Source organism: Amblyomma mixtum, chromosome 6, assembly GCF_055824585.1.
Source record: "Amblyomma mixtum isolate Tamu chromosome 6, ASM5582458v1, whole genome shotgun sequence".
Classification (NCBI taxonomy): domain Eukaryota; kingdom Metazoa; phylum Arthropoda; class Arachnida; order Ixodida; family Ixodidae; genus Amblyomma; species Amblyomma mixtum.
The window spans coordinates 139,749,904-139,776,284 of record NC_143017.1 but is presented as its reverse complement, the minus strand read 5'-3'; the positions used below and the strand labels follow the sequence as shown (position 1 = coordinate 139,776,284).

Genomic DNA, 26,381 nt, shown 5'->3' with positions numbered 1-26,381 from the left:
AGAGAACAAAAAAATTGTTTTGACCTCAAAAGTCAAAGACAAAAGCACTGATTTCTTCAAAAATATTGCAGCATATAAACATATACTTAGTAATATTCAATTATTATTTAGATTTCAGAAACATTTTTTGAGCCAGTAAATGCAACCATTGCGAAACTGTAGTTTTGTTATTTTTACTTCGCGTATTAGTGTTGAGTAACTTGAGTGCAACAAAATGTAGTTCCTCACAAGAAGTTGTTAGTTTGGAATAATAAAGTGCTTGCAATGTAATGCATCCTTTTTAAAAGTTAACAAGCTAATCTTGAGCTGGAATAAATAAAGCATCAACCTTTTGAAGCCGACAAAATCAACGCGGAGGAACACTAGTACCGCAATTTGCGAGGAAGACGCCGAAAGGTCGCCATATTGTCACATGTCTAGGTTTTGGGCTCACATGACCTGTTGTTTGGCCCCGTGATCACTCGCTTCCTGGCAAATTCAAAACATTCATTCCTAACCACATGGATATGCTGGATCAAGCACTGGACAGCAAGTAAGCGAAATTTTAGTCAACGCAGCGCTCTTGTAGGACGGATAGGGCAATCCGTCTCTGGCGACAACAGCGCAGTAGCAATCTGGGAAGTGCCCCTTGATAGCGGAAGACCGCCTGGTCGTGGAATGAGTGAACACACTTTTCGCCTGTTGCCTTCGCAGGCAAGACAGTGCTACAAGATTAGCGTCGAAATCTTAATCGTCGCACGAAAGTTACGTGGAAACCACTTGCCAGACAAATTTAACCGCATTGAGGGTTACAGTGGACGGCGGTACTTTCTGCTTGCGGCGCTTCTGCTTGTAATCCTCGTACTATTATATATCTGAACATTGCGGATATTTCATGAGTAGGATGCATTTGTGAACCCGCTTTCATTGCGGGGAGTGATCAGCCTGGATCTTCGACGGCGTGTTAGGAACGCTGATGCTCTTATGCAACGCCCTCAGCGCTTCATTTTAGGCAGCGATGCGACTTACTGATGGCATTCACTCCACCACTTTCGACCCATAAATTTTACGATGCCCTTTGCGGTCTCCGCGGTCGCAAACGCGTACAGTAGCCTTCTTGTGTATTCTGAATTCCGATTGCGACTGTGCGAAGGCCTCGTGCGGTAACGCATGTAGTGCTTACGCCATCTGTATATCAGCGGGGAATGTGGCCGGCGTATCTTGGCCATCGGTGTCTTTCCAAGGCAGACAGGCCAACCACATTGAACGGGGGCGAATGCCCGGCGCAAGAATTCTTCGCAGTTTACTTCTTCCCATGTGTGTGATCGAAGCGTCTTCCGATCAAAATGGGGTGTAGGCTGCCTACGTTTGGCCACGTCTAGGCGAGGGTGAGGAGAGTAGTTTCAGAACGCGCATCTACGAACTGCTCGCGCTTTTCTTTGCGCGATTGAACATGCGCAGCTTCGAACGATAAAAAAAAAAAAAAACGCATGAGATTCCTTGCCTTACAGCCAATTTAGGTTTTGTTATTGGCCGCTCATACATTTCCATTTTTTTTTTTTTTTTTGCGGTTTGACAGTTTTGACAGCACCCTTTTTCTAGCCGATCGTTCGAAAGATGATGTTCTTTGGGCCTCTTTTTGTGCGTGGTTATGTGTAGCAGGATTTGAGAGTTTACAAATGCCTGTAATCTTTAGTGTTTTATTCCAGCTCTCCATGTGTGCACAATTGCCAGCGTTTTGGGTGGAAAACAACTATTTCTTTGTCTATTTGTTTTGTCTCTTGTAGTTCCCAAGACAAGAATAATGATTCAGCATCAGATGATGCATCGCAGATACATTCTGATGGTAAGCTGCCTACTGTCCATTGTTCCGTTAGTGTTTTTTAAGCATAGTGCATAACAAAAGACTTGCTGTTCTGCATTCCTACACGCGCTTATCCTTCTTCTATGCAAATCCACTCAAAATGTCACATTCAAACTGCATGATGTGCCACTGTGTTCTCAGCCAATCAGCAGTGCATGCATGTGGTGAAAATTTCATGGTTTATAACTTTGGTTTGAAGCTAGTCAATGCCTTTAGGTCTTTCGAATACTCGTGTATGGGCAACTCAAGTAATTGCTGTTTCTGTGCAATGTTTTTAAAATATATTTTTGGCCAAGATTGTGTAAAGTAATGTACTCTACTTGTGAATTGTGGTTTGTTGTTACGGTAGTGAACATCAGCTAAAAGCACCTCCTTGTTTTTTTTTAAGGCTTACACTGTAGGTCTATGCTCATAAGCACATTTTCGTTAGGCTGTATGGGCATAAAATAACTTTAGGTGCATGCGGTCACTGGAGTGCATTATATGCAGTGGTTTGGGGAGTACTGTAATGCAAAAGACAGTTTAGTGCTCTGCAACTTGGCTTTGCTCTACTGTGGGAAATTTTGCCCAAGTTTGGTGACACTCATTGCTCTTCTTGTATTGACAAAATGTCTGAAACATGCAGCGAGTGGGTAACTTCCGTTTTCACTGGCTCATTGATGGCTATGTAATCTAATCAGCTTGTCTCGTTTGCTGATCACCAAAAAGAGGCCTTGAATTAGGACTTTCTCACTGGGATAGGGGCAGGGGACCTATTTGCAGTGACACCACTAATGCGTTAAGTGCAGATAACTGGCTTTGTTGTGTGCTGAAGTGCACAAAACTGCTATGTAAGCAAGGCAGTATTTTCTGTTGTTGCTGCTATTAAGGTGTGGTATGCAGTGAATGTTTTGCTTCTTGAAAACAATGAGTAGTTTGATGTCAGTCCAGAAAGTCGGGCTTAGCAGTCCTGGGGCTTAGCAGTGCTGATCGCAGGGAAATTAAAAATTAAAAAAAGAACTTTTAAGGTGCTTGAAACCAGCTAGAGTATTCCAAAACCAAACCATGAAGAGGGAAGTTGTCTTTAGCAAGCAGAAAGTGAGGGAGATTGTACAGCATTGCTTGGTGAAGAAAAGGGGGAATTTGGTCATAATGTAAATGCTGAACTTTTGGCAGAGATCGCTGATAAGGGTGCAAAGCGAGAAATTTAAATGTCCTTTCTCGAAGGTGTATTTAGTTGCGAGATTGCCGACTATTATCACGGATCAGTGTAGTTCCTTCCGCTGGAATTGTACTTCGTACTCTACCTACCATTCTTAGGGGCCATAATTTCCTAAAGAGGAAAAGTTTAAATTCCGTGAATTCAAAACAAGGAATCGGTAATATTTTACAGGAAACATAGCACGTGTAACATAAGTATGTGAATTTATTTCTGAAGCGCGCCCCACACACTCCTACGTACTGTCATTGTCAAATGAAACGCAAACAAGATGACTGCAACGCGAAACAAAGAACACGAAAACCGAACCATTTGGAGAGGAAACAGCCGGGCCCATTAACATCTCTATGCATTGGTCTTGTTTCCATTGAAGTAAAAGTCATGTGTGCTAATATGATGTCTCCCTTGACTAAGACCTCATTTTGCTTTGTTACAATTGTCTTGTTTGCATTTCTTCTGGCTCTGACGTTACCTTTGTTCAAATGGAAGGTGGCTGTTGCAGTTAAGTGCCAGGTAGGGCTCGATATTCTCTTCACTTGAAGAATGGTTCATGTTTGACACAGGGCCCCCAGAGTAACTGAAATGTCTTTGTGGTGATGCTGGTGCATGACTCTACACCTACTGTGGTAACCATTCCTGCAAGTGGGATGCAGCTTAACAAAATTTTGGTTTGCAACAAGAGGGAGCTCCCCCGAATTGATGCGGGGTGTTACTCAACAGTAACAGTTTTTGCCACTGCTGCTAATATCGTTTTCAAGAGGGGCCGGTGTCTTGACACTTCTCATAGAAGAGTGTGAACCCATTCTCGCCAAAGATGCCACACGATGTGCTATTTTGCTCAAGTGGATGAAGGGGCAATCATTTCACGGCACTATCAGAACTCGATTCATTACCAGGTTCTAGCTTTCGAGTGCATTTAGATGAATGAATAATTACATTTCCATTGCTCTATCATTAGTGCTGATGTCCGAAGCAAAAATAACCTTAAAATTGGCAGTGCTTTAACTCTTCTAAACCTAGTTAGACAGCACAAAAGCTCTATTACTCTTGGCTATGCTTGGTTAGACGCTTGAAACGCCTCACTGGCATTTCAGGCACACTGTCAGCCCGCACTCTCGTCCATGGCGAAACTGCATGCGAGAGTGGTGTCGCCTCCTTAAGCGAACGCCGAGTCACGTGCATAATCACATGATCACATCTGGCGAAGCGATGGTCGGAGCAGCGGCACGGTGGCTGCAGCTGCAACGAGTCTCGTGGTCTGATGTCACAGCCACACCTCCAGCGCTCCTCCGGCTGATGGTCAAACTGCAACACACGATGGCCTTCGTGAAACATGCCGTAGTGGAGCTCTCGCTCTGAAAAGATAATCTGGCTGTCGACACACAATTTCACTGAAAATTGTCAAATCCATGATTTTTTTGTGGAAGTGTGAAAAGCTAGGAGCTTTAACCATACTTAACAGTTATGTATCGAAAATCCTGCAAAAGTTGAAAGTTGGCAGAATGCTCCCGGTAAAAATTATAACAAAAGAAAAATTAAAAGAAATTATGAAACTTTCATACTTCTCTTTTAATTGAACTGCGAGCTTAACAACTAGGTTGATTTCAAAACTTGAATACCATCCGTTTTCCTCAGTTTGACCTTCGTGCAATGGTGATTGTAAGAATTTAGGAAGGTTACTAGTGAGGATTAAATTTTTCGCATGTCTCGTTTTGGTGCCTTTCGCTAAATAGAGTCTAAGTATTACGGTCTTTGTCAAGTGTGTACAGGCCTCTGTGATTGTACTTCTGTTGTATCCATGCTGACTGAGGCCTCACAAAAAAGAAAGACGAAGAGGGGCACTGTAGTTTCACTACACACCAACACGACTCTTAGGTGGCACATGCAGTTTGCCTGTTAAGCTTCAACAGGGATTGTGAAGTTGCGTACAAAACCCACCATGAACGTGCCAGGCAGTACCCCTGCAGCCTTTGAGCACGAGGCACTAACTGTATAATGCTAGTTTGTTTTTTGTTTTTTTTTTCCAAAAGTGGTGCTTTGCTAGCATGTGTACAGCACAGTCGTCATGAAACTTGTTCTCTGTCTGCAAAAGAAATTAAAAGGTGCTTGGCAACAAATTGGGCAAAGTAGCTGGTATGCTGGGAAACATGAGAAATCATTGTTATCATGGGTGTTTGTTTCAAGTGTGTGGAAGGTAATGTGTTGCTGTCGCGCCTTATGGCACTAACACGCTCAAAGCATGGATGGATGCCCATGCACCACTTGCACACTCTGCAGTTGTGTCTGCGGTGACGGAAGACGTGGAAGTGGACAGCCAGGCCGCGGCAGCCGCCATAGCCAGCGTGGCGCCACAGGCCCTTCTGGACCCTGGCATCCAGTACCAGTTTCGGACCGAAAATGGCCAGGGCGGGGTCACCTACCGAGTGGTCCAGGTGGCGGCAGCACCGTCGGAGGCAGCAGAGGCGGCCGGCGGACAGGTGGTCACCACCGCAGCACTGGTCGGCCAGCAAGTGGCCCAGGCCATAATCTCGAGCCCCTTCGCTGCCACCACAGCCAACGGTGGGTCCAGCCCCACAGCCGAAGGAGGTCAGTGTCCCAAGTCCCGCTGCGGAAGGAGTGGATGCAGTAGTGGAAGCTGTCGGTTGACATGAGTGAGCAGACGGCCAAATTCATTAATTCAGTTGTTTCGAATGCGTCAAGGACCATAGGAAAGGGTGCCGTTACTTGAGGGGTGGGCATGAAAGATGAGAGGCCCACTTTTTAGGTGAACTCTCGATCTGACCAAGCGAAAGTTGAAATGCGGGAGTAATGAGAGGAGCAGGGAGAAATGTAAGGCGTAGATGAAAATTCTTTGTCTTCAAAGGGATGAAAACAATGGCAATGTATCAGCAGTTTGAATGATGTCACATGTCAGAGGTGAAAAAAAAGTTATAAAAAAAGAAAAATGTTGCCATGCTAGAGATTTGTTGACTAAGTAGGTGCACCCTATAATTCTCTGTGACAGCGGTTAAAAAATGCACTGGCGGGTGTGCCTCCAAGCATGTGCATCTGCATGGCGACACTAATCGAACCCCCCTGCAGGAAAAACTGGCGCACAAAAGATGCAAGGAGGGACTAGGAACTATTTTCTCTCTGATGTTAAGGCACTGTTTTTTAAGGGGGGACGAGGGTCTTAAAACTAACTTCTTTATTTATGGCTAGAATCTCATGAAATTTTGCACACAGATGCATTTTTCTCTTCTGATTCCAAATATGCAGTCATAATTGAGCTGGTGGTCTTAGATCTTGCGAAGTCCAGAATGTAATTAGGTAATTTCTTACGCAGCTTTAATGAACTTTATCATTGCAATTTGTTGCTTTTATTTACATGAACTGATAGCCAGACAGTTTCCATACCTGATGACATTCTTCGTTTTTCTCTAAAGGCATGTCATCCTGACATACTATGTCGAGAGTAAAAGGTCACACTATTTTACACGGCAACTCGTTAAGCTAATTGTAAATTGCTATTTATAAGTGGCCTAAACCAAAAATGTAAGAATGTCATCGGGTATGGGAATTTGCTGGCTATCAATTCATGTAATTAAAAGCAACAAAATGCAATGAGAAAGTTCATTAAAGTTGCGTAAGAAATTACCTAATTACACACTAGAATTTAAGATAACTTTTGATCTAAGACCACCAGCTCAATTACGACTACATATTTGAAATCAGAAGAGAAAAACGCATCTGTGTAGAAAATTTCATGACATTCTAGCCACAAAGAAAAAGGTCTGTTTTAAGACCCTCGTCCCCCCTTAAGTGCTTTCAAGTGCTTGGGACATCAAAAACTTGTTGATAGCCATGTCGGTCATCCATAGTAGATGCCTTACATATCCTGAAAGCTGTTTTCTTTCTGCTTGGTCTTAGGAATACTGTCACTTGTTTTGCTTTGTGGTTCAAAGCGGCAATACTATGGGCCTTGTGTTGGAATAAGAAATATTTCCTTGTTCATGTCAGAATTTGAATCTCACACACTTCAAAAACACAAGGAGAAACTAATTCATGCTCCACAAGAGTAAAGCCATTCAGATACTTCTGTCGTTGTTTAAAAATGCCATCTTGAAGTTTGATAATATCCCATGGACCAGGTGACTACCACAACTTAACAGATGCTGAATAATTTAATTTCATATTCTCTGCTCTTGCTGCTTTTTTGGAAGCCTTATTAGAAGAAATGCAACCTCACTTTCGGCGCTTGTGTTTCTGTGATCTCTGTGCTTATGTTGCTGTCACCCATGGCATCTTTGTAGAAACTAGCGGGGGGGCATCATGTATTAAGAGGTTCTTACTATGATAGGTTTAGTGCGTGTTCAACATTGGCTTGGCCAACATAACTAATGCAACGTGCAGGCTCTGTTGTGTTATGTGAAAGCTGGTGGGGGCGTCAGAACTTTTTTCATTTTTGCAGTCAGTATGCAAGTAGGAGGTTTGGAACATACTGGACAGTTAATAATTCTGTTACAACTTTCAGCCAAGAAGAAGGCTTGATTCTGGGCTCACTTCGAGAAATCATGAAGTCCCCTTTCATAAACTCAACTCGTGATCAATTCTGTCTTTTAAGGTTGTCGTACAAATTCCATCCTTGGAACATCATCCTGTGACACCAACATCATTTTTTCAGTTGAGAAATTAGTGATTAAAAGAATTCACGTTTTATGCCAGAGCAATCAAACTCGTGATGTGAATAACACGATCGCGAAGTTGGCTGCCATAATTAGAGTTGCTGCATGCGAAAACACAGCAGCCATATAATCTTTCCCATATTTGTGATTCTTGTGTCTCACACTTTATTTATTCTTGCTCCAGGTCACAAATTATCTCGTTTTATCATTCTCCGACTTAACTCATTAAAGCTATTTCTAGGGTACACCCAGTGAAGTTGTCCCTAATGGAGTCTTGATGACTGAAAATGCCGCATGTACTTGACAGTTACGCTGTGTTCCCTTACATGAAAGTTCTGTTCCTTTCTTTTTACTTTTGTTTCTGCGAAACCCGCTCGTTTGGCGCCCTCGTTGAGCGGTAATTTGTTGACCTACACTTACTTCGTGCCTGGCTGTGCTGGTCCCTCAGTTGCCTTGCCTCATTTTCTTCTGCAGGCCAGTTCTATGTGATGATGTCGCCCCAGGACGTCCTTCAGACAGCACCGAGGGCGTTGGCACCCCGTGCGCATGCCTTCAGCGGCAAGTCTGAGGGGAACAGAACTGCCAGGGACGAGAGGAGGAGGGCCACACACAACGAAGGTGGGAGGCCAACTTCTCTCCACTCTCGCTGCAAACCCATTGGCTGCCACGCTCAGCACCCTGTTCCAGGCTTTCGTCTACCATGTGTAGTACCCACTGGCATCAACTTACAATTGTGGAATTGGTTTTGAGTTGCTCAGACACCAGTTGCTTAGCATAAATAAAAGGGTGTTTTTTATTTGTATTTTGGCTGCTCACTGCCGTTAGTTTTAATTCATGTACTTGCGTAATCCTCTCCCTTTTTTTTTTTTTGGGTCCACTGCTGAAAAGCCTGTGAACCACTTGTATTTAAGGGGGGACACTGGTCTTGAAAAGAAAATTTTATTAATTTAGTCATAGTGATGAAATTTTCAGGGCACATGTATTTTTGTGTGCTGATTTTAGATATGTCATTTAATTTCATGTAAAACAATTCCTTGAGAACTTATGCACTTTATATGCAAGTATTTTGCAGAGAGTTTTGAAGAAAATTCGCTGCAGGAAACTCGCAGAAATGTATGCCATTGGTTCTCTTGATACCAAGGAATGCAATAAGGGCAAAATTGTCTTCCTGGCTCTCATAGAACTTGAGTTATAGGGTACTGAAGCTGCCACTTCAGAAACAGGAATACACACTTTCCTTCTCATTTCTGAAGTGACAACTTCAAAACTCTATAACTTAAGTTCTATGATAGGCAGAAAGACAATTTTACCCTTATTGTATTCCTTGGTGTCAAGAGAACCCAATGGCACACATTTCAGCGAGTTTCCCGCAGCAAATTTTCTTCAAAACTCTCCGCAAAATACTAGCATAAAAAGTGCATAAGTGCTCAAGGAATTGTTTTACATTAAATTAAATGACATATTTAGAATCAGCACACAAAAATACATATTCCCTGAAGATTTCGTAACTGTGACTTCATTAATAAAAATTTTTTTTTCAAGACCAGTGTCCCCCCTTAAGGGATGACTGGGGGATAGGCAGTAAAAACTAGGCCCATGTGGATTGAAGTAGGGAAGTCATATGCTGGGGAATGGAATTCTAGAGAGCTTCTGTGGGAACTAAGTGGGACGTACAGACAGTTCACCCTTAACAAGAAGCAACATAACTTTTTCACCAAGGCAGGGCTTATTTACCAGTCCTTTGTTGGAAACAGTTATACAGTAAAAGCTCGTTAATTCGAACTTCACAGGACCGGGAAAAAAGTTCGAATTATCGAATGGCCGCGAAAAAACCGGCAAGAACCATCTGCATTACGGTATATGTACCGTATTTACTCGCGCAACGAACCCACTCGCATAATGAACCCACCCATCCCCAACTTTTGCCAAAGAATTTAAAAAAAAAAAAATGTGTCCCTCCGTTTCGCGCCGTCACGGTCCACAACGCATTTCTTGGCGGCGCGCCAAGATGCTGCCCAGCGATAACATCACAGTGTGTTCACTTTTGGCGTTAGCTCTAGCAAGTGGGGAAGCGAACTTGGCAGAGTGCGAACGCTTGTCCGGTTGCGCAAGCCTCGTTTTCAGTACGTTTGCCTTATCGTGCCATGGGCGATTGGGGCGGACGCCGTCTACTGCCACTCAATCATTGGGACGCGCGATAGCAGCAGCAAACGCCTTTTGCAGCGAACGATGCTAAAAGCCGGCGTCATAATCGCGTCGGACCGCGTGCTTCCGTTGGCGACTGATGGGTGGAAGGATGGACGACACTCGCAAAGCAAAAAAAAAAAAAGTTTCTCGCCCATAATTTGTAGCGCCCGTTCGAAGTCATAGCCTTTCACGGGCATTGGCTGGGACCGCACCGACAGTACTTATCCGTATTTCCGAATTAACAGGGCTCGAATTAACGAGTATTTAGTTGCAAGTTCTGGAGGTTGCGCGGAAAAGAGGATAGGCAGCTGCCGCCACCGCCGCCAACCCCTACCCTCCGGTGCTGCCGGCCGCCGCGCCGGCGATGGCGCCCTTGTAGGCTTTAAACACTCATCCACGGTTTTACCTGGTTCCATCTTCTGTCCCCGTTTAGGACTTGGGCAGCCTCTAACTATGCGGAGATGCTTTTTTGGGGGAGGGGGCACGTGCTGTGCGCCAAGCCGCACAGGCGCGACGGCGCGTAGTTCGAATTATCCGTAGCGGAACCGACTCGCTTTCGAATTAATGGGCTTTTTTATACACAGATCTCTATGGAGCTTGGCCGGACCAAGCAGTGTACTAGTTCGAATTATCCGAAATTCGAATTATTGAGGTTCGAATTAACGAGCTTTCACTGTACTACTTTTCTTTCCAAGGCAGTTATGATTACTTGTATTTAGCACTACCACGCTGTGTGTAAAATAGCGACTTCTCCCCTGCAGTACCCAAGCAGCACTTATTATGAGTCAAACAAGCTTACCAAAGTGTTTGTGCATTTATTGAGACTTCAATGTTACTGGGGCCAAAAGAAAACTGTCTAGGAGGCCATTAAGTTTCATTAATTTGGCAGCCCCTGGGTCATATCAACTGGCTTACTTCATGAGTAAGTGGTAGGCCCCATTTTCTTTTTCCGTGAAAGTGGCGTTCCAGGACACCAGAAAGGTTCTGGTGTCCCATACTAGAGTCGAATGAACTCAAGAACAAAGTTGCAAGGCCCTTCAGCCAATGGAGTGGACCCTTTTTTTTGGATGCCGTGATTAGTAGTTGGCTAATCCCCTGTAATGCCAGTGTGACAGAGGATTAACCACGGATTAACCACAGATTCATGAAAAATTGATCCATATGTTTGGCAAAAGGGCCCTCTAGCTTTACAGGTGATTAGCATAGATTAACCTCATCGTGAAAATCTGGAGGGTCTTCTCCTTTGGTTTTCACTTGCCGCTTCGTTCTTTCTTGAGTTGTATACGACTATAGAACCTCCTGACACCACAGGCAGGGGGAGAAAGGGAATGGTCTGAGAAGGAATGAGCAGCACAACAGGAAGCATCTTGCTGTGTACATATGAGGAATATTTCATTTTTGGCTGCACTTGCATCACATTATTGTCAACAACTGTGCAGACCTGAGTCGGGATCTTCTCTGCTCCATTGTGTAACTTCTGTTGTCCATGCCTTCCAAATGGTCTTTCATTCACTTGTCCCTGGGCTGCTTAACTGCAGGTAGAGCGGCTATTTGGGCAAGTCGGTAGGCATCCATTGTAAGGGACCAGCACGCAACAACACATGGAGAGAGAAGGACACAGCAAGGCGCTGAACTATCAGCCAAGATTTTTTTCAGAAGAAACCTCATTTTTAAAGACACTCTTTTTTGCATGCAAGCGGGTCACAAAACACGTGGTAGCGGTTAATCGAAAGCAGTTTGCAGTAAAAGCAAGTTCTTTCTCATGCAGAGTCGAGGTTCTGCTGCTGGCACGTGTCGCCTCTCTTTTTAGGTGATACGGTTCCGCAAGCTCCCCGGGTTATCTTTTCTGGGTGCTTGAATATCACCACTGTGCCATCTACGAATAACGTGCACCCCGTGCATGAACCAAGCAGTTTTCAGCACAGTTTCTGAACTGCCAACTGGAGAGGGATTGAAAGTACTCCCGTAATCGTTTGTGGAGGCACTTGCCCATCTGTCCTATATGTACAGTCGCCGTCAAAAGTAAATGGAAGGCGACTTTGTCAAAAAACTTTAATTTCTTTAAATCTAAAGCATAATGGTCCCTGTTTGTTGGTGCACAGTGCAATTCGCACAATCACAATTATTAGTCTGCACATATGTATTCAAGGGTGCATGAACTGAGTGGGCAAGGATAAAATTTTTTTCGTTAATATTGCCTTCCATTTACTTTTGACGGCACCTGTACACCCTACCGCATAACAGTGGGATGCTGTACTGTGGATGACGTAGGTGTAGCACCAAGATAGAATAACCCGGGAGCTTGTGGAATCATATCACATAAAAAAGACAGGCGACAAATGCTTCAGCAGCATGACCTTGACTCTGCGTGCGAAAGAATTTGCTTTTACTGATAGCTGCTTTTGATTAACTGTTACCACGGGTTTTGTGACCTGCTTGACATGCGAGAAGAGCTTCTTTAAAAATGAGGTTTTTTTCTGCAAAATATTACCGTATTTACTCGCATAATAGGCGCACTTTTTTTCCAGAAAATCCGGCTCGAAGTTCGGGGTGCGCCTATTACGCGGGGTAAAATTTCCGGAAATTTTTCGACTCGCAAAATTGAACACACCGCGTAAACGCACTCGTGCACGCGCCGCACCCCGTTTTCGCGAAGAAAATGTAAAAAAAAAAAAAAGTCCGTGTAAGGGCCGCACCGAAACTTTCGGAATGCTCGCGCCGAGGCCTCCGCGATCGGCTCCGGCTGCGCACAACGGGCGCTTGATTGCGGAGGCCACACACGCGCACAGGAGCTTCCAGACGCCGCCCAAGGCCAAGCTCATCATCATCATCATCATCGTTTTCCTCCGCTGCGAGCTTTCGCTATCTATATCGCCATCAGCATCTCCAGCTCGTTTTTTTTGTTGTTGTTGTTGCTGTCAAGTGCCGGGATTTGGGGTAGCGCGATAGTTATCCTGGTTTATGGCTTTGCCGCGGAGCTTTGATGTTTTAGGTCGACGGGCAAGCACCTTAACAGCTACACAGCTGGGAGTTTGCTCTTGAACGCGGCAAGCGTGCGGCAGGTCGGAAAATACGACGTGGCCGAGAAGTGCAGCAGTTGCGACTGCGGCGTCCTAAATTTTCGTACGCGACTCCAAGCGCCGAGGTTTTCGCGGGCCTAAGTCGGGAACGTTTCCGGCTGGAGATGAAGCTTTCCAAACAGACGTTTAAAGTGAGCATCCCTGAAAACTGTGTGCGGCTGTTCTACGCAATGTCGTTGTACGTGCTGTGGGTCCGCAGCAGCTGCAACGGCAGCAGCACTAGTAGGGACTAGTAGTCAGTTCAGCAAAAACTTCGTTAAAATAAAGATTGGGAAACGGGGGGTGGCGAGGCGTCGGCTCGCAATCGTGTAAATACAGTATTGATCACAGTGCCAAGTTCGGGGTGCGCCTATTATGCGAGTGCGCCTATTACGCGAGTAAATACGGTAGTTGCTAGTTCTGCGCCTTGTTCCTTGTCCTTATCGCTTTGTGTGTCGTCATTTCACTCTGATCTTTTAAAATAAAAAAAATATACTGCAGTTAAAGGTTTGTGCAGCACCATTGAGCTTAAGGAGGGAATGTTGTGGCTGTGTTATGACACATGTGACAAGCTTTACTGACTTTTATCTCATCATGTGAGCCTTTTGTTGGTGCCAGTTCTTGTGACACATCAGTCAAGCACTGTCAGCTTTTAAGAGGCACCAACAAAGCTGTTGTGCATATAAACGAGCATGGGTTGTTGCTCACTCTGGTGTCGGCAGTTTGACACGGGGCTTCAAGAAAGTTGAGAACTAATATGATGCAATTTTTTTTTTATTCATTTGTAGTTCCCAGAAGTCCTAATTTTCTCTCCTGTTATTGGCTGTGCCCTGGCTTGCTTGCAGACTCTTTCGACCATAGCAAGCCAGGGCACAGCCAATAACAGGAGAGAAAATTAGGACTTCTGGGAACTACAAATGAATAAAAAAAAATAGAGCCGCCACGGTGGCTCAGTGGTTATGGTGCTCGGCTTCTGACCCGAAAGACGCGGGTTCGATCCCGGCCGCGGCGGCTGAATTTCTTTGGAGGAGAAATTCGAGGCCCGTGTACTGTGCGATGTCAGTGCACGTTAAAGAACCTCAGGTGGTCGAAATTTCCGGAGCCCTCCACTACGGCGTCTCTCATAGTCTTAGTCGCTTTGGGACGTTAAACCCCATAAACCATAAACCAAACCATCTTTCGACCATAGTTTGCTTCAGTCGTGTTGCGAAATGATGGTGCTGGATTGGTCCTAAATTCAACAGGGCTTCTGTAGGGACTGCCTTACGTGCATGTGATTTGGTAGAAATTTTCCTGTAATGCGTTCATCCTCTTTTTGCTTTTTTCGTTGGGTCTGATTACCCAGAACAGTGTGATTTCTTACAGTTGGACGGTGCAGCTTGTATTCTCCTGATGGTGTTTCTGCTTTTATGTTTTTTGCAGTGGAGAGGCGGAGGAGGGACAAGATCAATAACTGGATAGTGAAGCTTTCTAAAATCATTCCTGACTGCTCAAGTGACCTGAACAAATCTGGACAGGTAAAGTACTTTCGTCGTGTGAATCCTGAATGTGGCCGTCTTGAATGTCTCCCTATCCTTTCCAACCTTCTCTCTCTCCTTTTTTTTTTTTTCTTTCGGAAACAGTCTTTTGGAGAGGCATGCGTGTGCGTGCGGGCATGCGTGCATGAATGTGTGTGTTGAAGTTATGGCCGTTTTCAATGGGCGGGGGCATTGCTAGAAGCATAGCCGGCGAACCAAAATTTTGAAATTGTCAGAATTAGCTGAAAGTGCAAATTATCATCCAGTTTAAATTGTCGCGCATCTACTGTAGCTGTAACATATTGCAGGCTGTGTGAACTGAGTTGGTGTGGGTTGTGGGTGTTCAGCCTTAATGCAGTGTGAATTTTGTGCAAAAATAAAAGGGGTGAATGTTTTTGTGGCCTGAAGGCTGCAACATAGGCCTGTTGGCATTACAAAGAGGGCGTCATTTATGTACTTATCCACGCGTGCGCACTTCTGTACAGAATGTGCTGCACCATGTGCTGCCACAGGAACAAGACGAAACAATCCCGCAGGAGGTAAGACAACAGTGCGAGCTCTTTCCATGTGGCAGTGCACTCAAAGGCAGTAATGAAGCATGCAGATCTGCTGGTAGACACAGTTTTTCCACGAAGAATGGGGGAAAAAATGCGTAGCGTGCCTAACCGTGTTTGCTCGTGCACAAGTAGAGTAAAATTTTTTTCTGCAATGATCCAAGGGAGGTGGTGCGTAGATGGTGGGCTGGTTGCAAAATCAGTCTTTTTGAATCTGGTGGGAAAGCAGTTGTCGGTTTATAAATTAGAGGCGTGGGTTAAATGAAGGGATAGCAGGCTTAAATGGTGTCTTAGAGTGGTTGTACCAGTGACGCAGGAGTAGTTGTAGGCTATGAACATGGCAGCTTTACTTGGAAGGGAATCAGATGAATTGGTAAAGCAAGCGTGGTATGGTTGCACGTTAAGGAGGTGTACTCTGACAGCGACTGCATGGGAGTTCATTAGCTTCAGTAGTAACAGAGTTTATTAACAGACTTGTTGGTGACATGGTGTATGTGGATGTTTCATGTCATGTCAGTGGCTAAGTTGTCAACAAGGTATTACAGTCGACGACCGCTTTTTCGGACTCTCTAGGGACCGCAAAAATGACCGAAAAATTGGGCAGTCCGGAAAATCAAATTTCACCAAAAAAATTGCGAACTTATTACCAGTATGCCGGAGGAAGCGGCAAGTTGTATTGCAGTCATTCTAAAGCTCCTCATGGCTATATTTTGCCATGCGACATGTGCACGGAGGACGGGCGGCGACCGCTTTCATGAGCTCGGTCTGGCTGTGCTGCCCTCGGCATGTCGCCGATGAACGCACGGGGTGGGACAGAGTCTAAACGGGAAAGCGAACACGCCGCTGCGCCCACAGGACGGTGCACATGGGTCCGGAACGAGAACGTGAAGATGGCGAAACAGTAAGAACCGAGAAACGGAGAATTTCGTTTTGTTTCATCAAGTTTTCGATCTCTCCTGCAGTTTGAATTAACGAGGTTCCACTACACATTACCGTATAAATGCGTGTAAGGACCGCATCCGAACTTTCCATGACCCAGGCGGGAATAGCCTTCTAAATGCACGCGCCGTGGCCTCCGCGATCAGCTCCAGCTGTAAGCAACGGCGCGCTTGATCGCGGAGGCCATGCACGCGCACAGGAGCTTCCAAGTGCCGTCCATGGATAAAGCCCGAGGCTGCAGTCATCATCATCATCAACTTTTTTCTCGGCTGCGATCTCTCGCTATCTACATCGGCATCAATATCGCCGGCTCCAGCCATTTGTTGCTTGTGTAGCGCGGTAGCGTGTTCACTGTAGTTGCCGCAGTTTTGCGTGCTGCAGACGAACGTTCGAGGGGGTTCGAGCGTCCGAAATTTCAGATGTCCTTATACATTGATTCTATGGGGCTCGTGGCGGGGCCACGAAGATGTCCGAAAATTTGGTCGTCCGAATATTCGGTCGTTGACTGTATTGTGTGCAATATTTACAGTGGGATTTATTTAAAAATTGTGGACTTGTCTGGGTGACAGTGTACAAGGAAAGGGAATAATTTATTTCTTTTAGCACTGGAAGGTGTAAATGAAGATTTGTTGGCACTTCTTTGCTTGAGGGATCTGGCCTCCTCAAAAGCCATGTGGAGTCTTGTCTTATTTGGATGTTCTATAAACGTTTGGCGCATGATGCCTAGAACAATTGCCAGAATTGTAAGTTTTGCTATCGTACAGTACGTGGATTATACAGTAAAAGCTCACTGATTCGAACTTCAAAGGACTGGGAAAATCGTTTGAGTTTTCGACTAACCCCAAAAGACTTGCAGCTTGGTAAATTTATTTGAGGAAACACTGGACCATGGTTGCTTGCTTGTGAAATGAGAACAGTGCAACAGCGATCGTTTTTCACACTTCCATCACTGCTTTATTGCGTGCATACTGTCAGTAACATCAAAGCAGAACTGCTGCGAAACTGTAAGGGCCTTCCCAGCATCCTTAATGGTGCAGTGCTGTGGAGCTCCACTGTTAAAGCTTCACACCCCTCATATGCTTCAGGAGGCTTCACCCCACAAGCAGTGAAGCGGCACATGACAAGCGCGCAGTTTCGACGCACTTGAAGGGTGGAACTACGTAAACAGAAGCGAAAGAAACGCGCAATGGTGCCGAAGTGGCAGGAAAAAGAAATTGCTGGAAGAAACACCAGCAATGCTAGTGAGTGTCCGAAGCGATTTGCAGCTGGGCTTGGTTGGTTTGCCTACTGGCGCAACGCTTAGGAAATGCAGAACCAAAACTAAGTGGTTGAACTGTTTTTGGAGATTGGGCTGTTCGTTCATTGCCACGCCTGCCGTTGCGCATGCATCAGAGGTGTGCGGGCCACTCTGTTGCATGGAATTCGGGCTACAAGTAAGGCTGTTTTCATGACCTCTTGCCGGGCGGGTCATACCTGGACGTGGCCACCCTTCAGGAGCTCGTTCGAATTAACTGGCGTGAGACCCGCAGCATCCAAATTAGGGAGCAAGCAATGTCATAGACTTGCATGGGCTCTGGCCGGGACCGAGCTGACATTTGAGTTATCTGGGTTGTTTGATTAACGGGGGTCGAATTCATGAGCTTTTACTGTAAAGCTGTTTCAGCCATCTGCACTGAAAGTTGTATGTCAGGATTCTAGTCTAAAATGGAGGGTTTATTTACGGCGGAGCATTGGTTCGCGATGAAAAAATAGCAAAAAAGGAACACAAGGGATGGAAAGGGAACGATGCTTGTTTGCGTCCTTTTCGTTCCGTCTCTCATGTTCCTTTTGCGCTATTTCTTTATCAGGAGCTCTGCTCATCTTGAAAGTCATGGGCATTACACGCTGTGGTTCCTTTGCCTTTTAGGCTCAGTACTGGTACATGTTGGGTCGTGGCGGCTATTTGCCTAACTTTTGAACTACACAGAGTACACAGTGCTGTTTTTCATTGGGGTCTCCTCAACTTGATGGTGAAAGCTGTGGAACGGAACGGTTTGGGTGCATCAAATACATCATTCGTAAAGTTATACCAACTTTACCTGCCGGATAGTCTTTTTACTTGGCTCTCTGCATATATGCTAAGCTGGTCAACTGGCTATGTTCGATTTAACACCAGAGAATATGGCAAGACGAGGAAAGGTGCATGTTGGCTGTCGGCACACATCTATAAATTGGCTAATGCAGTGGGGTCACAGGGATTCAAATGTTTACTCTTTTTGTCCACCAAACAACACATGTATGGAGAGGTGCCTGATTGGGCTGTCCTTGATTGAACCAAATGTTCAGTCCCTTTCGAGTTTTAGTTATCAAGATACAACTGCATTTCCATGTCCAGAATGAAACTGATTGTTGGTGTTGTTTTTTGTGTTGTGTGAGAGGTCGGCTCGAAAGGAGCACGAAGCGTATGGGAGTATGTGTGTTGCGTTCCTTTCGAGCTTACATTTTGCATGTTGTGTACTGAGCAGCTCAGTCGCAACTGGGCATGTGCAAATATTCAGTAATTTCAAACATTCAAGTGAATAGTAAAGTATTCGACATTTGATTCGATCTGAATGTTTGGTGTTCAGTTCAAAATGTGGACGTAATCATTGAGAGCGAATAACGTTTCTGGCTCTCTTGCTACATGTGGTTTCGGTTCAGCGCACCTTCTTTGGGCTGGCACCGTATGTCTGTGCCTCCCGCGTGTATGCTTGAGCCGGCGTGCACATGCTCGCAGCGTCAGACACGAGCGGGCGGACGCCTGGTGCGCAGATTGTACCTACCAGGTGTCTGCTGGAGTGCTACCCGCGTTGCACACACACCGTAACCAGCACGCAGCGTGCATCAGCTGAGAGATTTAGCATAGCACGATTCGCCTCTGTGCACCACCAGTGCGCACGCACTGATTGGTCCCTACGGGGCAGGCGTGCAAACATCTGCCCGATGCCTGGTGCCTTGTCATGTCCTCAGGGCGATCTGCACATGCGCACTGGCTCTCCGCGGAAGTGGGTCATGTTATGATAAATCACTCCAATCGGAGAATGCACTGCTTCCTTGACTTCCGTGGAATGAGCCTGAGCTGACTGCAGTTCCCGCAGCCACTCTGCATTGCATAAAATTTGCTAAACAAGCACGGCAGCACGCACAGGAAGGGGAGCTAGCATGAGACACATGGAGATGGGTGCCCCTGTCCGACGCCTGATTCAGGGTAGCGCTGGGCACGCTGTGCATGACCAAGCAGGTGTCATGGAGTCACTGCTTAAAAGCAACAGCTGCACAATGGCGCGATAGCAATTAAGAGCAGCAGTTGGAGGCCCCACATAGAGACCTCACCCCCCACAGATACAATGGCACTGCATATAGGTCGGCTTCACCCATTTTCAATGGCCATTTTTTGAAAAAAGTCATCACATCTTAAATGAATGAATTCTCATTTTTTCATGGATTAGGCATTGTGTGCTCGAAAAATACATGATTTTGAAATTTTCAAATATTCACTTGAAAATTATTTGAAGAAAATTACTATTTGCACATGCCTAGTTTCAACCCGTCTTACGTTAATGAAGAACACAGCAGACTTGAAACTTAGGGATGTGCAAGACAGGTCGACTAAGACTCGGCAGTTGTCTTCGTCTTCCTGTCTTTGATGTTCCTGTGTTTGCAGTGTGCTGTTCTTCATTAACAAATGGCCAACCAATGAGCCCAAACAGCAGCGTCACTGAATCTTGTCATACCTTTTATGTGCACCCCCCCCACCTGTTATCTTCTTTTGAGTGTGGCTGCCATGTCACCTGCCCAAGAGCGGGGCATCCTCCGTGCGGGTCTGCGATGCCCTGTTGTTGGGGCCCCCCGTTTCTGTGCAGCAGTCGGTGCACCTGCACAGCAAGGGGGGCATCCTGGCCAAGGCGTGCGACTACATCCAGGAGCTGCGGGCGAGCAGCGCGCGTCTCCCCGAGCTGCTCAAGGAGAACGAGCGGCTGGCCCTGGACCTGGAGCTGCTGCGGCAGCAGTGCGACCAGCTGCGGGCCACCAACCAGCTGCTGAAGGCGCACCTGCAGCAGAACGGCATCACCGTCACCGAGGTCACCGAGGCCTCCTAACAGAAGCCGCCCACTGCTCGGCGAAGGTGCGCCTCCTAGCTGGTTCACTTTGCACTTCTTCCTGCCGCACAGTTCTGCACTAAAGGAAAGAGAGGTGTATCACGGAGAGGGAATAGATGTGGGCAGGGCTCGGAATGTTGCGGAACGGATAGCCAGTGATCCCTTAGGACGGTGGTCTTCAATCCTTTTTTCGCCTTGGGAAGCCCCAGCAGCTTTCAGAAGGTGCTGAGGAAACCTGTCTGTCTTGGCTTCCATCTCTTCATGCCTATAACATGCATACAGGATGATCATGCAGATGTGTAGCCCCTCGAAAGGTGCTCAAACTCAGTTAATAATATTTGGCCGTATAACAAAAAAGTCCGCACTAAGCAATTACTGTGGCCCTAATCCCAAAGCAGAGTGGGTTAAAGGAAAAGTGAGAGTTGAGATATGCATGGATTTAGGTGCTTGGGGAGCCCAGGGAGCACTCCAAGGAGCCCGGGGGTTCCTCAGAACCTGGTTTTTATTTATTTATTATCAGCACCTCATATGCCCCAGGAATGGGGTATTACATGAGGAATGGGCAAAGTGTTCATTTGAAGAATGATTCGATGGCGGCCTTGAATTGAAATGGATTGGAGTGGCGTGCAGAGTTGATTGGCAGAGTGTTTCAGTCCAGAGCAGTTTTGACGAAGAACCGAAGATGAGCCGTGGTCTGTGCTGGAGGAGGGTTGATGGCTTTGTGATGGCTGATGTGGCCTGATAAGCAATGTGCTGGCAAGATGACTGAAACGTCAAGTGGTAAATGATAAAATTTGTGAAAAAGGCAAAGCCTAAAGATGTATTGTCTCAATTCGAGATTATTAAGCTGAGCCTGTGATTTAAGAAAATGGGAAGATAGGCCAATGCAACTCTGCAGTTCTTTGTGCGTAGACGGTTTCAGAAAGTGGGCAACCGGGCAGAGTCTTGCCGTATCCAGAAGGATGCCAGCTTTGGATATGGCATGATCAAGTATGGTCAGTTGGTGAGCTCCAAAGTGGCATTTCTTGCAGTGATTCTTGCACTTGGCGCAGGCGAGTCAAATGTGTGGAGAAGTCTGCCGAGAGCACGGCGACTTCGTTGAGGTAGCAAAGACGCATCTTCCAGCGCTGGCCACGCAAGACGTTATCACATCATGCATTAGAATGTTGTGGGGCCATTGCAAAGCCCAAACGGCATGACGTTAAATTCGTATAATCCGTCAGGTGTCATAAAACCTTGTTTTTTTTTTCGCGGCTGCATTTAGCCATCGGGACTTGCCAATACCCAGAACGTAGATCGAGGGACAAAAAAATTCCGCACCTTGTAGGCAGTCGAGGCCGTCATCTATATATGACAGAGGTGAGGCGTTTTTCCCGGTTACTGTGTTCAGGCGTTGATTATCCACGCAGAATCTGATGGAGCCATCTTTCTTTAGAACCAGCATGACCGGGGATGACCAAGGGCTGTTCGACGACATGACACGCCATTGCTGACATACGGTATGGGTGCTGTCGCAGGGTTGAATGAGAGCCAGTATTGATGCTATGGTTGACATCTGAAGAACGACCGAGATGAACAAAATTGATGCAAAAGGTCGAACAGCTGGCCACGGTACATTGAATTGAGACCTTGATCGATCGCGCAATACAGGGTGTCAGATGGCAGCCCAAGTGACGGGGCAAAAGTAAGAGTGTTGAGTGATGGAGGAAGACCAGTTTCATGTTCATCAGGGACTTTCAGCCGATTCAGTGAACCCAATGCATTCACCCTGAATCAGGTTTACAGGAGATGGCAATGGGTTGCTGATGAGCATGGCTGTCGTTTTGGAGGCCACCGTGAGGACAGCGAAGGAAAGTGACAGGTTCTTGCGGTGAAGGATTGACTGCAAGGGAGTAAACAGTGCAGGTATGTCAAGTTGGTCATGTGGTGGGGCACTCGAGAGGGATTCAAGGACGGGGGAGCTGACAGGGAGCTCAACATTGCGAGAAAGATGTACTTTGGACTGGTACTCAGGAGAAGGTTGGTCAGGGCAGTGAAGGCAGCTTCGGCTTGGGCACAATTGATGACGGTGAAGTGCTCAGACAGCAAGTCCCATCCCAGAATGATGTCATGTGAGCAAGAGGATAGGATCAAAGACTGAACTGTGTACAAGATGACTTCTGTAACGACTCGTGTGATGCGCGCTGCAAGTGCTGCTGCTGCAAGACTTGCTGGCTGTTGGCAGGGTGAAGAGAAACTCCAGAAAGCAATATTTTTGTTGGCAGAATTTCACGTCCATAATTGACACAGCAGCACCGGTGACCACAAGAGTGCATGTCGCAACACCTTCGACAAAAACATCGATGACATTTATGGGTGATGTCGGGGGCCTTGTAGATTTCGCAGAGGGCGTAGATCTTGCTTCAGGAACGGGGCTCACCAGTTTTCTGCTTCGGGAGGACTGGTGCAATGGCGCATAGGGAAGATGGAACAGCATTGCAGAGAAGGGGAGCAGCGAGAGGTGACAGCCTGGTGGTCAGTTGAGAAGGCAGGAGGCAGTGGGTCAGCTTGTACTTGGTGTTGCTGCACATGACACCCGTACGTAGAGGGTAGCAAGATGTCAGCAGGTGAATAAGAACAACTGCGACGGTGGCAAGCCACGTGTCCAGCAATGCCTCAAGCAAAGCAAATGGGCCTGTCGTCGCAGGTGCACCACGGACGACTTTAGTGAGAGACCGCTAGCACGAAGCAAGGTGACGATTGTGCCATGATAGCCCGATATGAGAAAATGGGCTGAGGCATTGAAGGTGGTGAGGCTTGAACGGCGTCTTGGAAAGGGCCCAAGGGATAGGATGGTGATTTGGCCAGAACTGCGGCATACGTAAGAGGTGCAGCACAGCTCGCTGATGCAGAGGTGGCAGGGACCTGGGCTTGGATCGTCTGCTGAAGGGCAGCAGTTAGCGCTGATGGTGGGTCCGGAACTCCATGAACGAGTGCCATTTGGTGTGTGACTTCTTTTTAAATGAATTTTTTTTCTTGAATGAACACACTTTTTGGCTTTGTATGGTTGGTGCGCATGCGCTTTGTTGTTGAAAGAAGGAGGCGTTGGTGCAATAAACCGGTTGTTAGTGTGCACTCGTCCTGTGTGCTTCTTCTCTCTTGTCCTGTCCTTTTTGCACAGCTCTTGTTTTTAGTTATAATGCATTTGGAACACTGGCACATACTGCATAAAGTGAAAAATTGTGTTGTCACCTTAATACAGTCAAGTCCACTTATAACAATACTGGTTTTAACAATATATCGGATATAACAATGGTTCGTCATGGCACCATCAGCTTTGCCATGTGTTCTATGGTAAAATAAACTGCTTATAGCAATGCTGTCAAGGCACATTATTGGTTATAACAATTAAATCTGGTAATTGAGTGTCAACCATTACAGAAAAAGAAAAGAAATGCTACAACCACACCAGCAAAACCATGCTTACAACACAAAAGCGTGCGTGTGTGGGGCTGACCAATGGACTAAGCTGGCGCAGCAACGCCACGAAAGCAAAAGAGGCAGGCGTCATCGCATCAGGAGAGCTGCTGCATTGCTGCATTGGCTACGCACGCTGTGCGTACCCCTAATCAGTCAGTGCAGTGCGCGTGCATGCAGCCAGCGCGGTTTTTCTCTTGTCAGCTGTCACCGCACCCTTGGTTCTGCATACTTCTTGAATTTCTCATAAGAATAGCTTCCAAAAAGCCGGCTTGATTCCTGTGACATGGAGGTGCGCGAAGCACCTGCCGGTGCAGTGATGGGGGTGCTTTGGTCATCGGTGAACGGTGAACATTTTTCCAGACCCCTTAGGTTCGAATTAACGAGCTTTTACAGGCATTAGAACAATCAAACCCGTCCGGGTATTTACTGTCAATAAATGCTATGAAGTTTGTCATCTTTTCTCTTTTTTGGCACAACCCTGTTATAACAATTATTGGTTATAACAATGGTATTTCCATGGCACTTGAATATTGTTATAAGTGGGCTTGACTGTATCTCGCATTATTTTGAGTTTGGCAAAGCTAGCTCGAATAAGAGTTCTGAACAAAAGGTAATTTTTTTCTCCATTTTTCGACTATGTTTGCTCCCTTGCATTCTAACCGTATGGATCTTTTTTTTTTTTTTTCAGCATGTCTATGAAGAAAAAGTGAGGCACCCAAGTGATACAGATTACCCAGCTGTAGTGGGAACCAACTGGATGTACGAGACAGCTAGGCTTAACAAGATTGTTGGACTTAGACAAAGTGCTTTGAGTAACATGCGACGAAGCACCTTTCTGCTGCTGCAAGTGGCAACAGGGATCGATATCCTCAGCACACGCACAGACTGTTTGAAGTTGAACGGAAAAGGGAGCTGATGGGCGTGGCTTCTGCTCGTTTCACGTGCCTCCTCACATGCAAACCGCCCTCTCTACGCTTATCAAAAAGCTCTTGTATGTTTGCCATTTTTTGGTGGGGAAAGGTGTTCTTTTCGCCACATCACGACACCTTGTCTCGAATTTGAAAGGAAACTCGGGTGTGTGCTAGTGGTTTCTGCTGATTGAGACCTCATTGCTTGTTGGGCCTTTGCAGTTATGTCTACTCATTGAGGGCACGACTGCGTTATGTTTTTTTTTTTTTTTTGCCCATGCTTGTGTCAAGCAAGTTTGCACTTCATTGGAGGACAACAGCACCCATCTGCTAAAATCGCTTTTTTTTTTTTCTTGTGCCAAGAGGTGATGACCTGTTAAGTGCATTATTGTAGAAGAATTTCTTATTGTGGCACTCAGAGCGTCGTGTTTATGTAAAGGGCTGTGGCTTCATTAACCTGTCTAGGAAGTGTGACACAGTTACAGAGTAAGAGGCATAGTACCTGTTTAGTGCGGTTGCACATTGCATCTAAGTTCCCACTTGTCACACCATATTTTGCAATGTTCGTTTCTCTAGGGGGGGGGGGGGGGTGACTTTTGTATTTGCATCCAATGGAGGGCTGGCATCTAGTCATTGCTCTAATTTGTGCTGGCGTGAGTTTGTTTTGTTGATAACACAGAGAGGTGGTGGCTAAAGATGTAGACTGTGAAGATGACATAGTGGCCTGTTTAATGTTGTCTCTGTGTAAATTTCTGTACTCTTTTTTCTCTCATTATTTGTATTGAATGAATGGCTTGTGCCTAGGTAGCATATTCAAAGTATGTTCATACTACCTGGCTATCCGAATAAAGTAGGTGGGAACTAAATAGAAGTATGTGGTGAGTGAGGCTGACACATGATGCTCTAAGTTTTTCGGTTTTGCCGAATATTGCTTAAACTGTACGCTTGTTGACTCGACATCAGGAAGGCAAAATTGTGGAGTTTGTGCCATCCTCCAGGAAAGGCTTATGGGGTGATGGTGCTTTGTGTAAAAGTGGCCTGGATGGAGTTGGTGGTTTTCATACTTTTGTGGTGGCCCACAGCAGGAGTGCATTTTTACAGTGTACTACTGAGTGCTTCGTACTTGTGCAGTGTGTAGAGGCGGGTGTGAGTGCGTTTGATATGTGCTTTTGATGACTGTAACCCTTGGAATGCTGCCAAATGGTCAGAGGAGTTCTCTCAGTTTGTCAGCAGCATTTGGCAAACACACGCATGCAACTTATTTATGTCGAGGGTTCCAGCATGAGTTTCGGCATACAAGATTTTTTAGCGGCACAGTGAATCAATTAGAGCACTTGCTTTTGTATGTTGAGGCTATAAGGGAGTGTGAAGGATTGGAGGATTGCTTTTTTACGTGCCCAAGTGTACCATGCAATCCTTCATCATCTCCTTTCCCTTTTTGTTGTTGTCTGTTTCACAGGTTTACCTGTGCATTAAAAGAAACCTCACCTGATGTCAGCTTGGTCGTGACTGTTCCGTTGTTCACTTTTTTTTTTTTCCTGGCATCTGCAGGTCTGAGGTTCTTGTGCTATGTTCACTCTGCGTTGTAGCAGTAATGCATCTGAGCCTTGTTTTGTTTATTCCCGTGCCAGTGCAACATGTTTGTTTTCAGAAAACGGATTTCAATAAATAAAACATGGTGGACTACAGTGTGTGCTTCTAGTAAAGCATTTGCATGCCACCCATGCTGATCTTATTGCCAAACAATATCCTTTAGGGAGCCAAAACACTTTTTTGGTGGGCTAAGTGTTCCCTGCCAACTGTTAGATCATATTCCGATGAACATCTGAACTAAATAAAGCTACAGAGTGTACAGCAGAAAACTTCGAACCTTAATTCAGAAATTTCATTCCAGTTCCTGTGTTTTTAAAAATGCCGGCTTTTTCTTTCTTCCTG

General features: G+C 45.9%; 1 protein-coding gene across 7 annotated transcripts; it reads left to right on the top strand.

Annotated features, from left to right (window-relative positions):
- Positions 1 to 372: 372 nt before the first annotated feature.
- Positions 373 to 26,134, top strand: Usf (upstream transcription factor usf). Of its 7 annotated transcripts, none has more exons than XM_089549419.1 (8): positions 374 to 532; positions 1,767 to 1,825; positions 5,280 to 5,627; positions 8,180 to 8,323; positions 14,374 to 14,468; positions 14,954 to 15,007; positions 19,846 to 20,105; positions 24,227 to 26,134. In XM_089549419.1, exons 1-7 carry the CDS (start codon positions 501 to 503, stop codon positions 20,077 to 20,079), a joined length of 966 nt encoding a protein of 321 aa, XP_089405545.1. In that variant the 5' UTR covers positions 374 to 500; the 3' UTR covers positions 20,080 to 20,105; positions 24,227 to 26,134. The 7 variants fall into 7 exon arrangements, with proteins under 7 accessions (XP_089405551.1, XP_089405545.1, XP_089405544.1 ...); XM_089549418.1 differs by having other exon boundaries at positions 19,843 to 20,105; XM_089549420.1 differs by having other exon boundaries at positions 375 to 532; positions 5,319 to 5,627; positions 19,843 to 20,105.
- Positions 26,135 to 26,381: the final 247 nt, after the last annotated feature.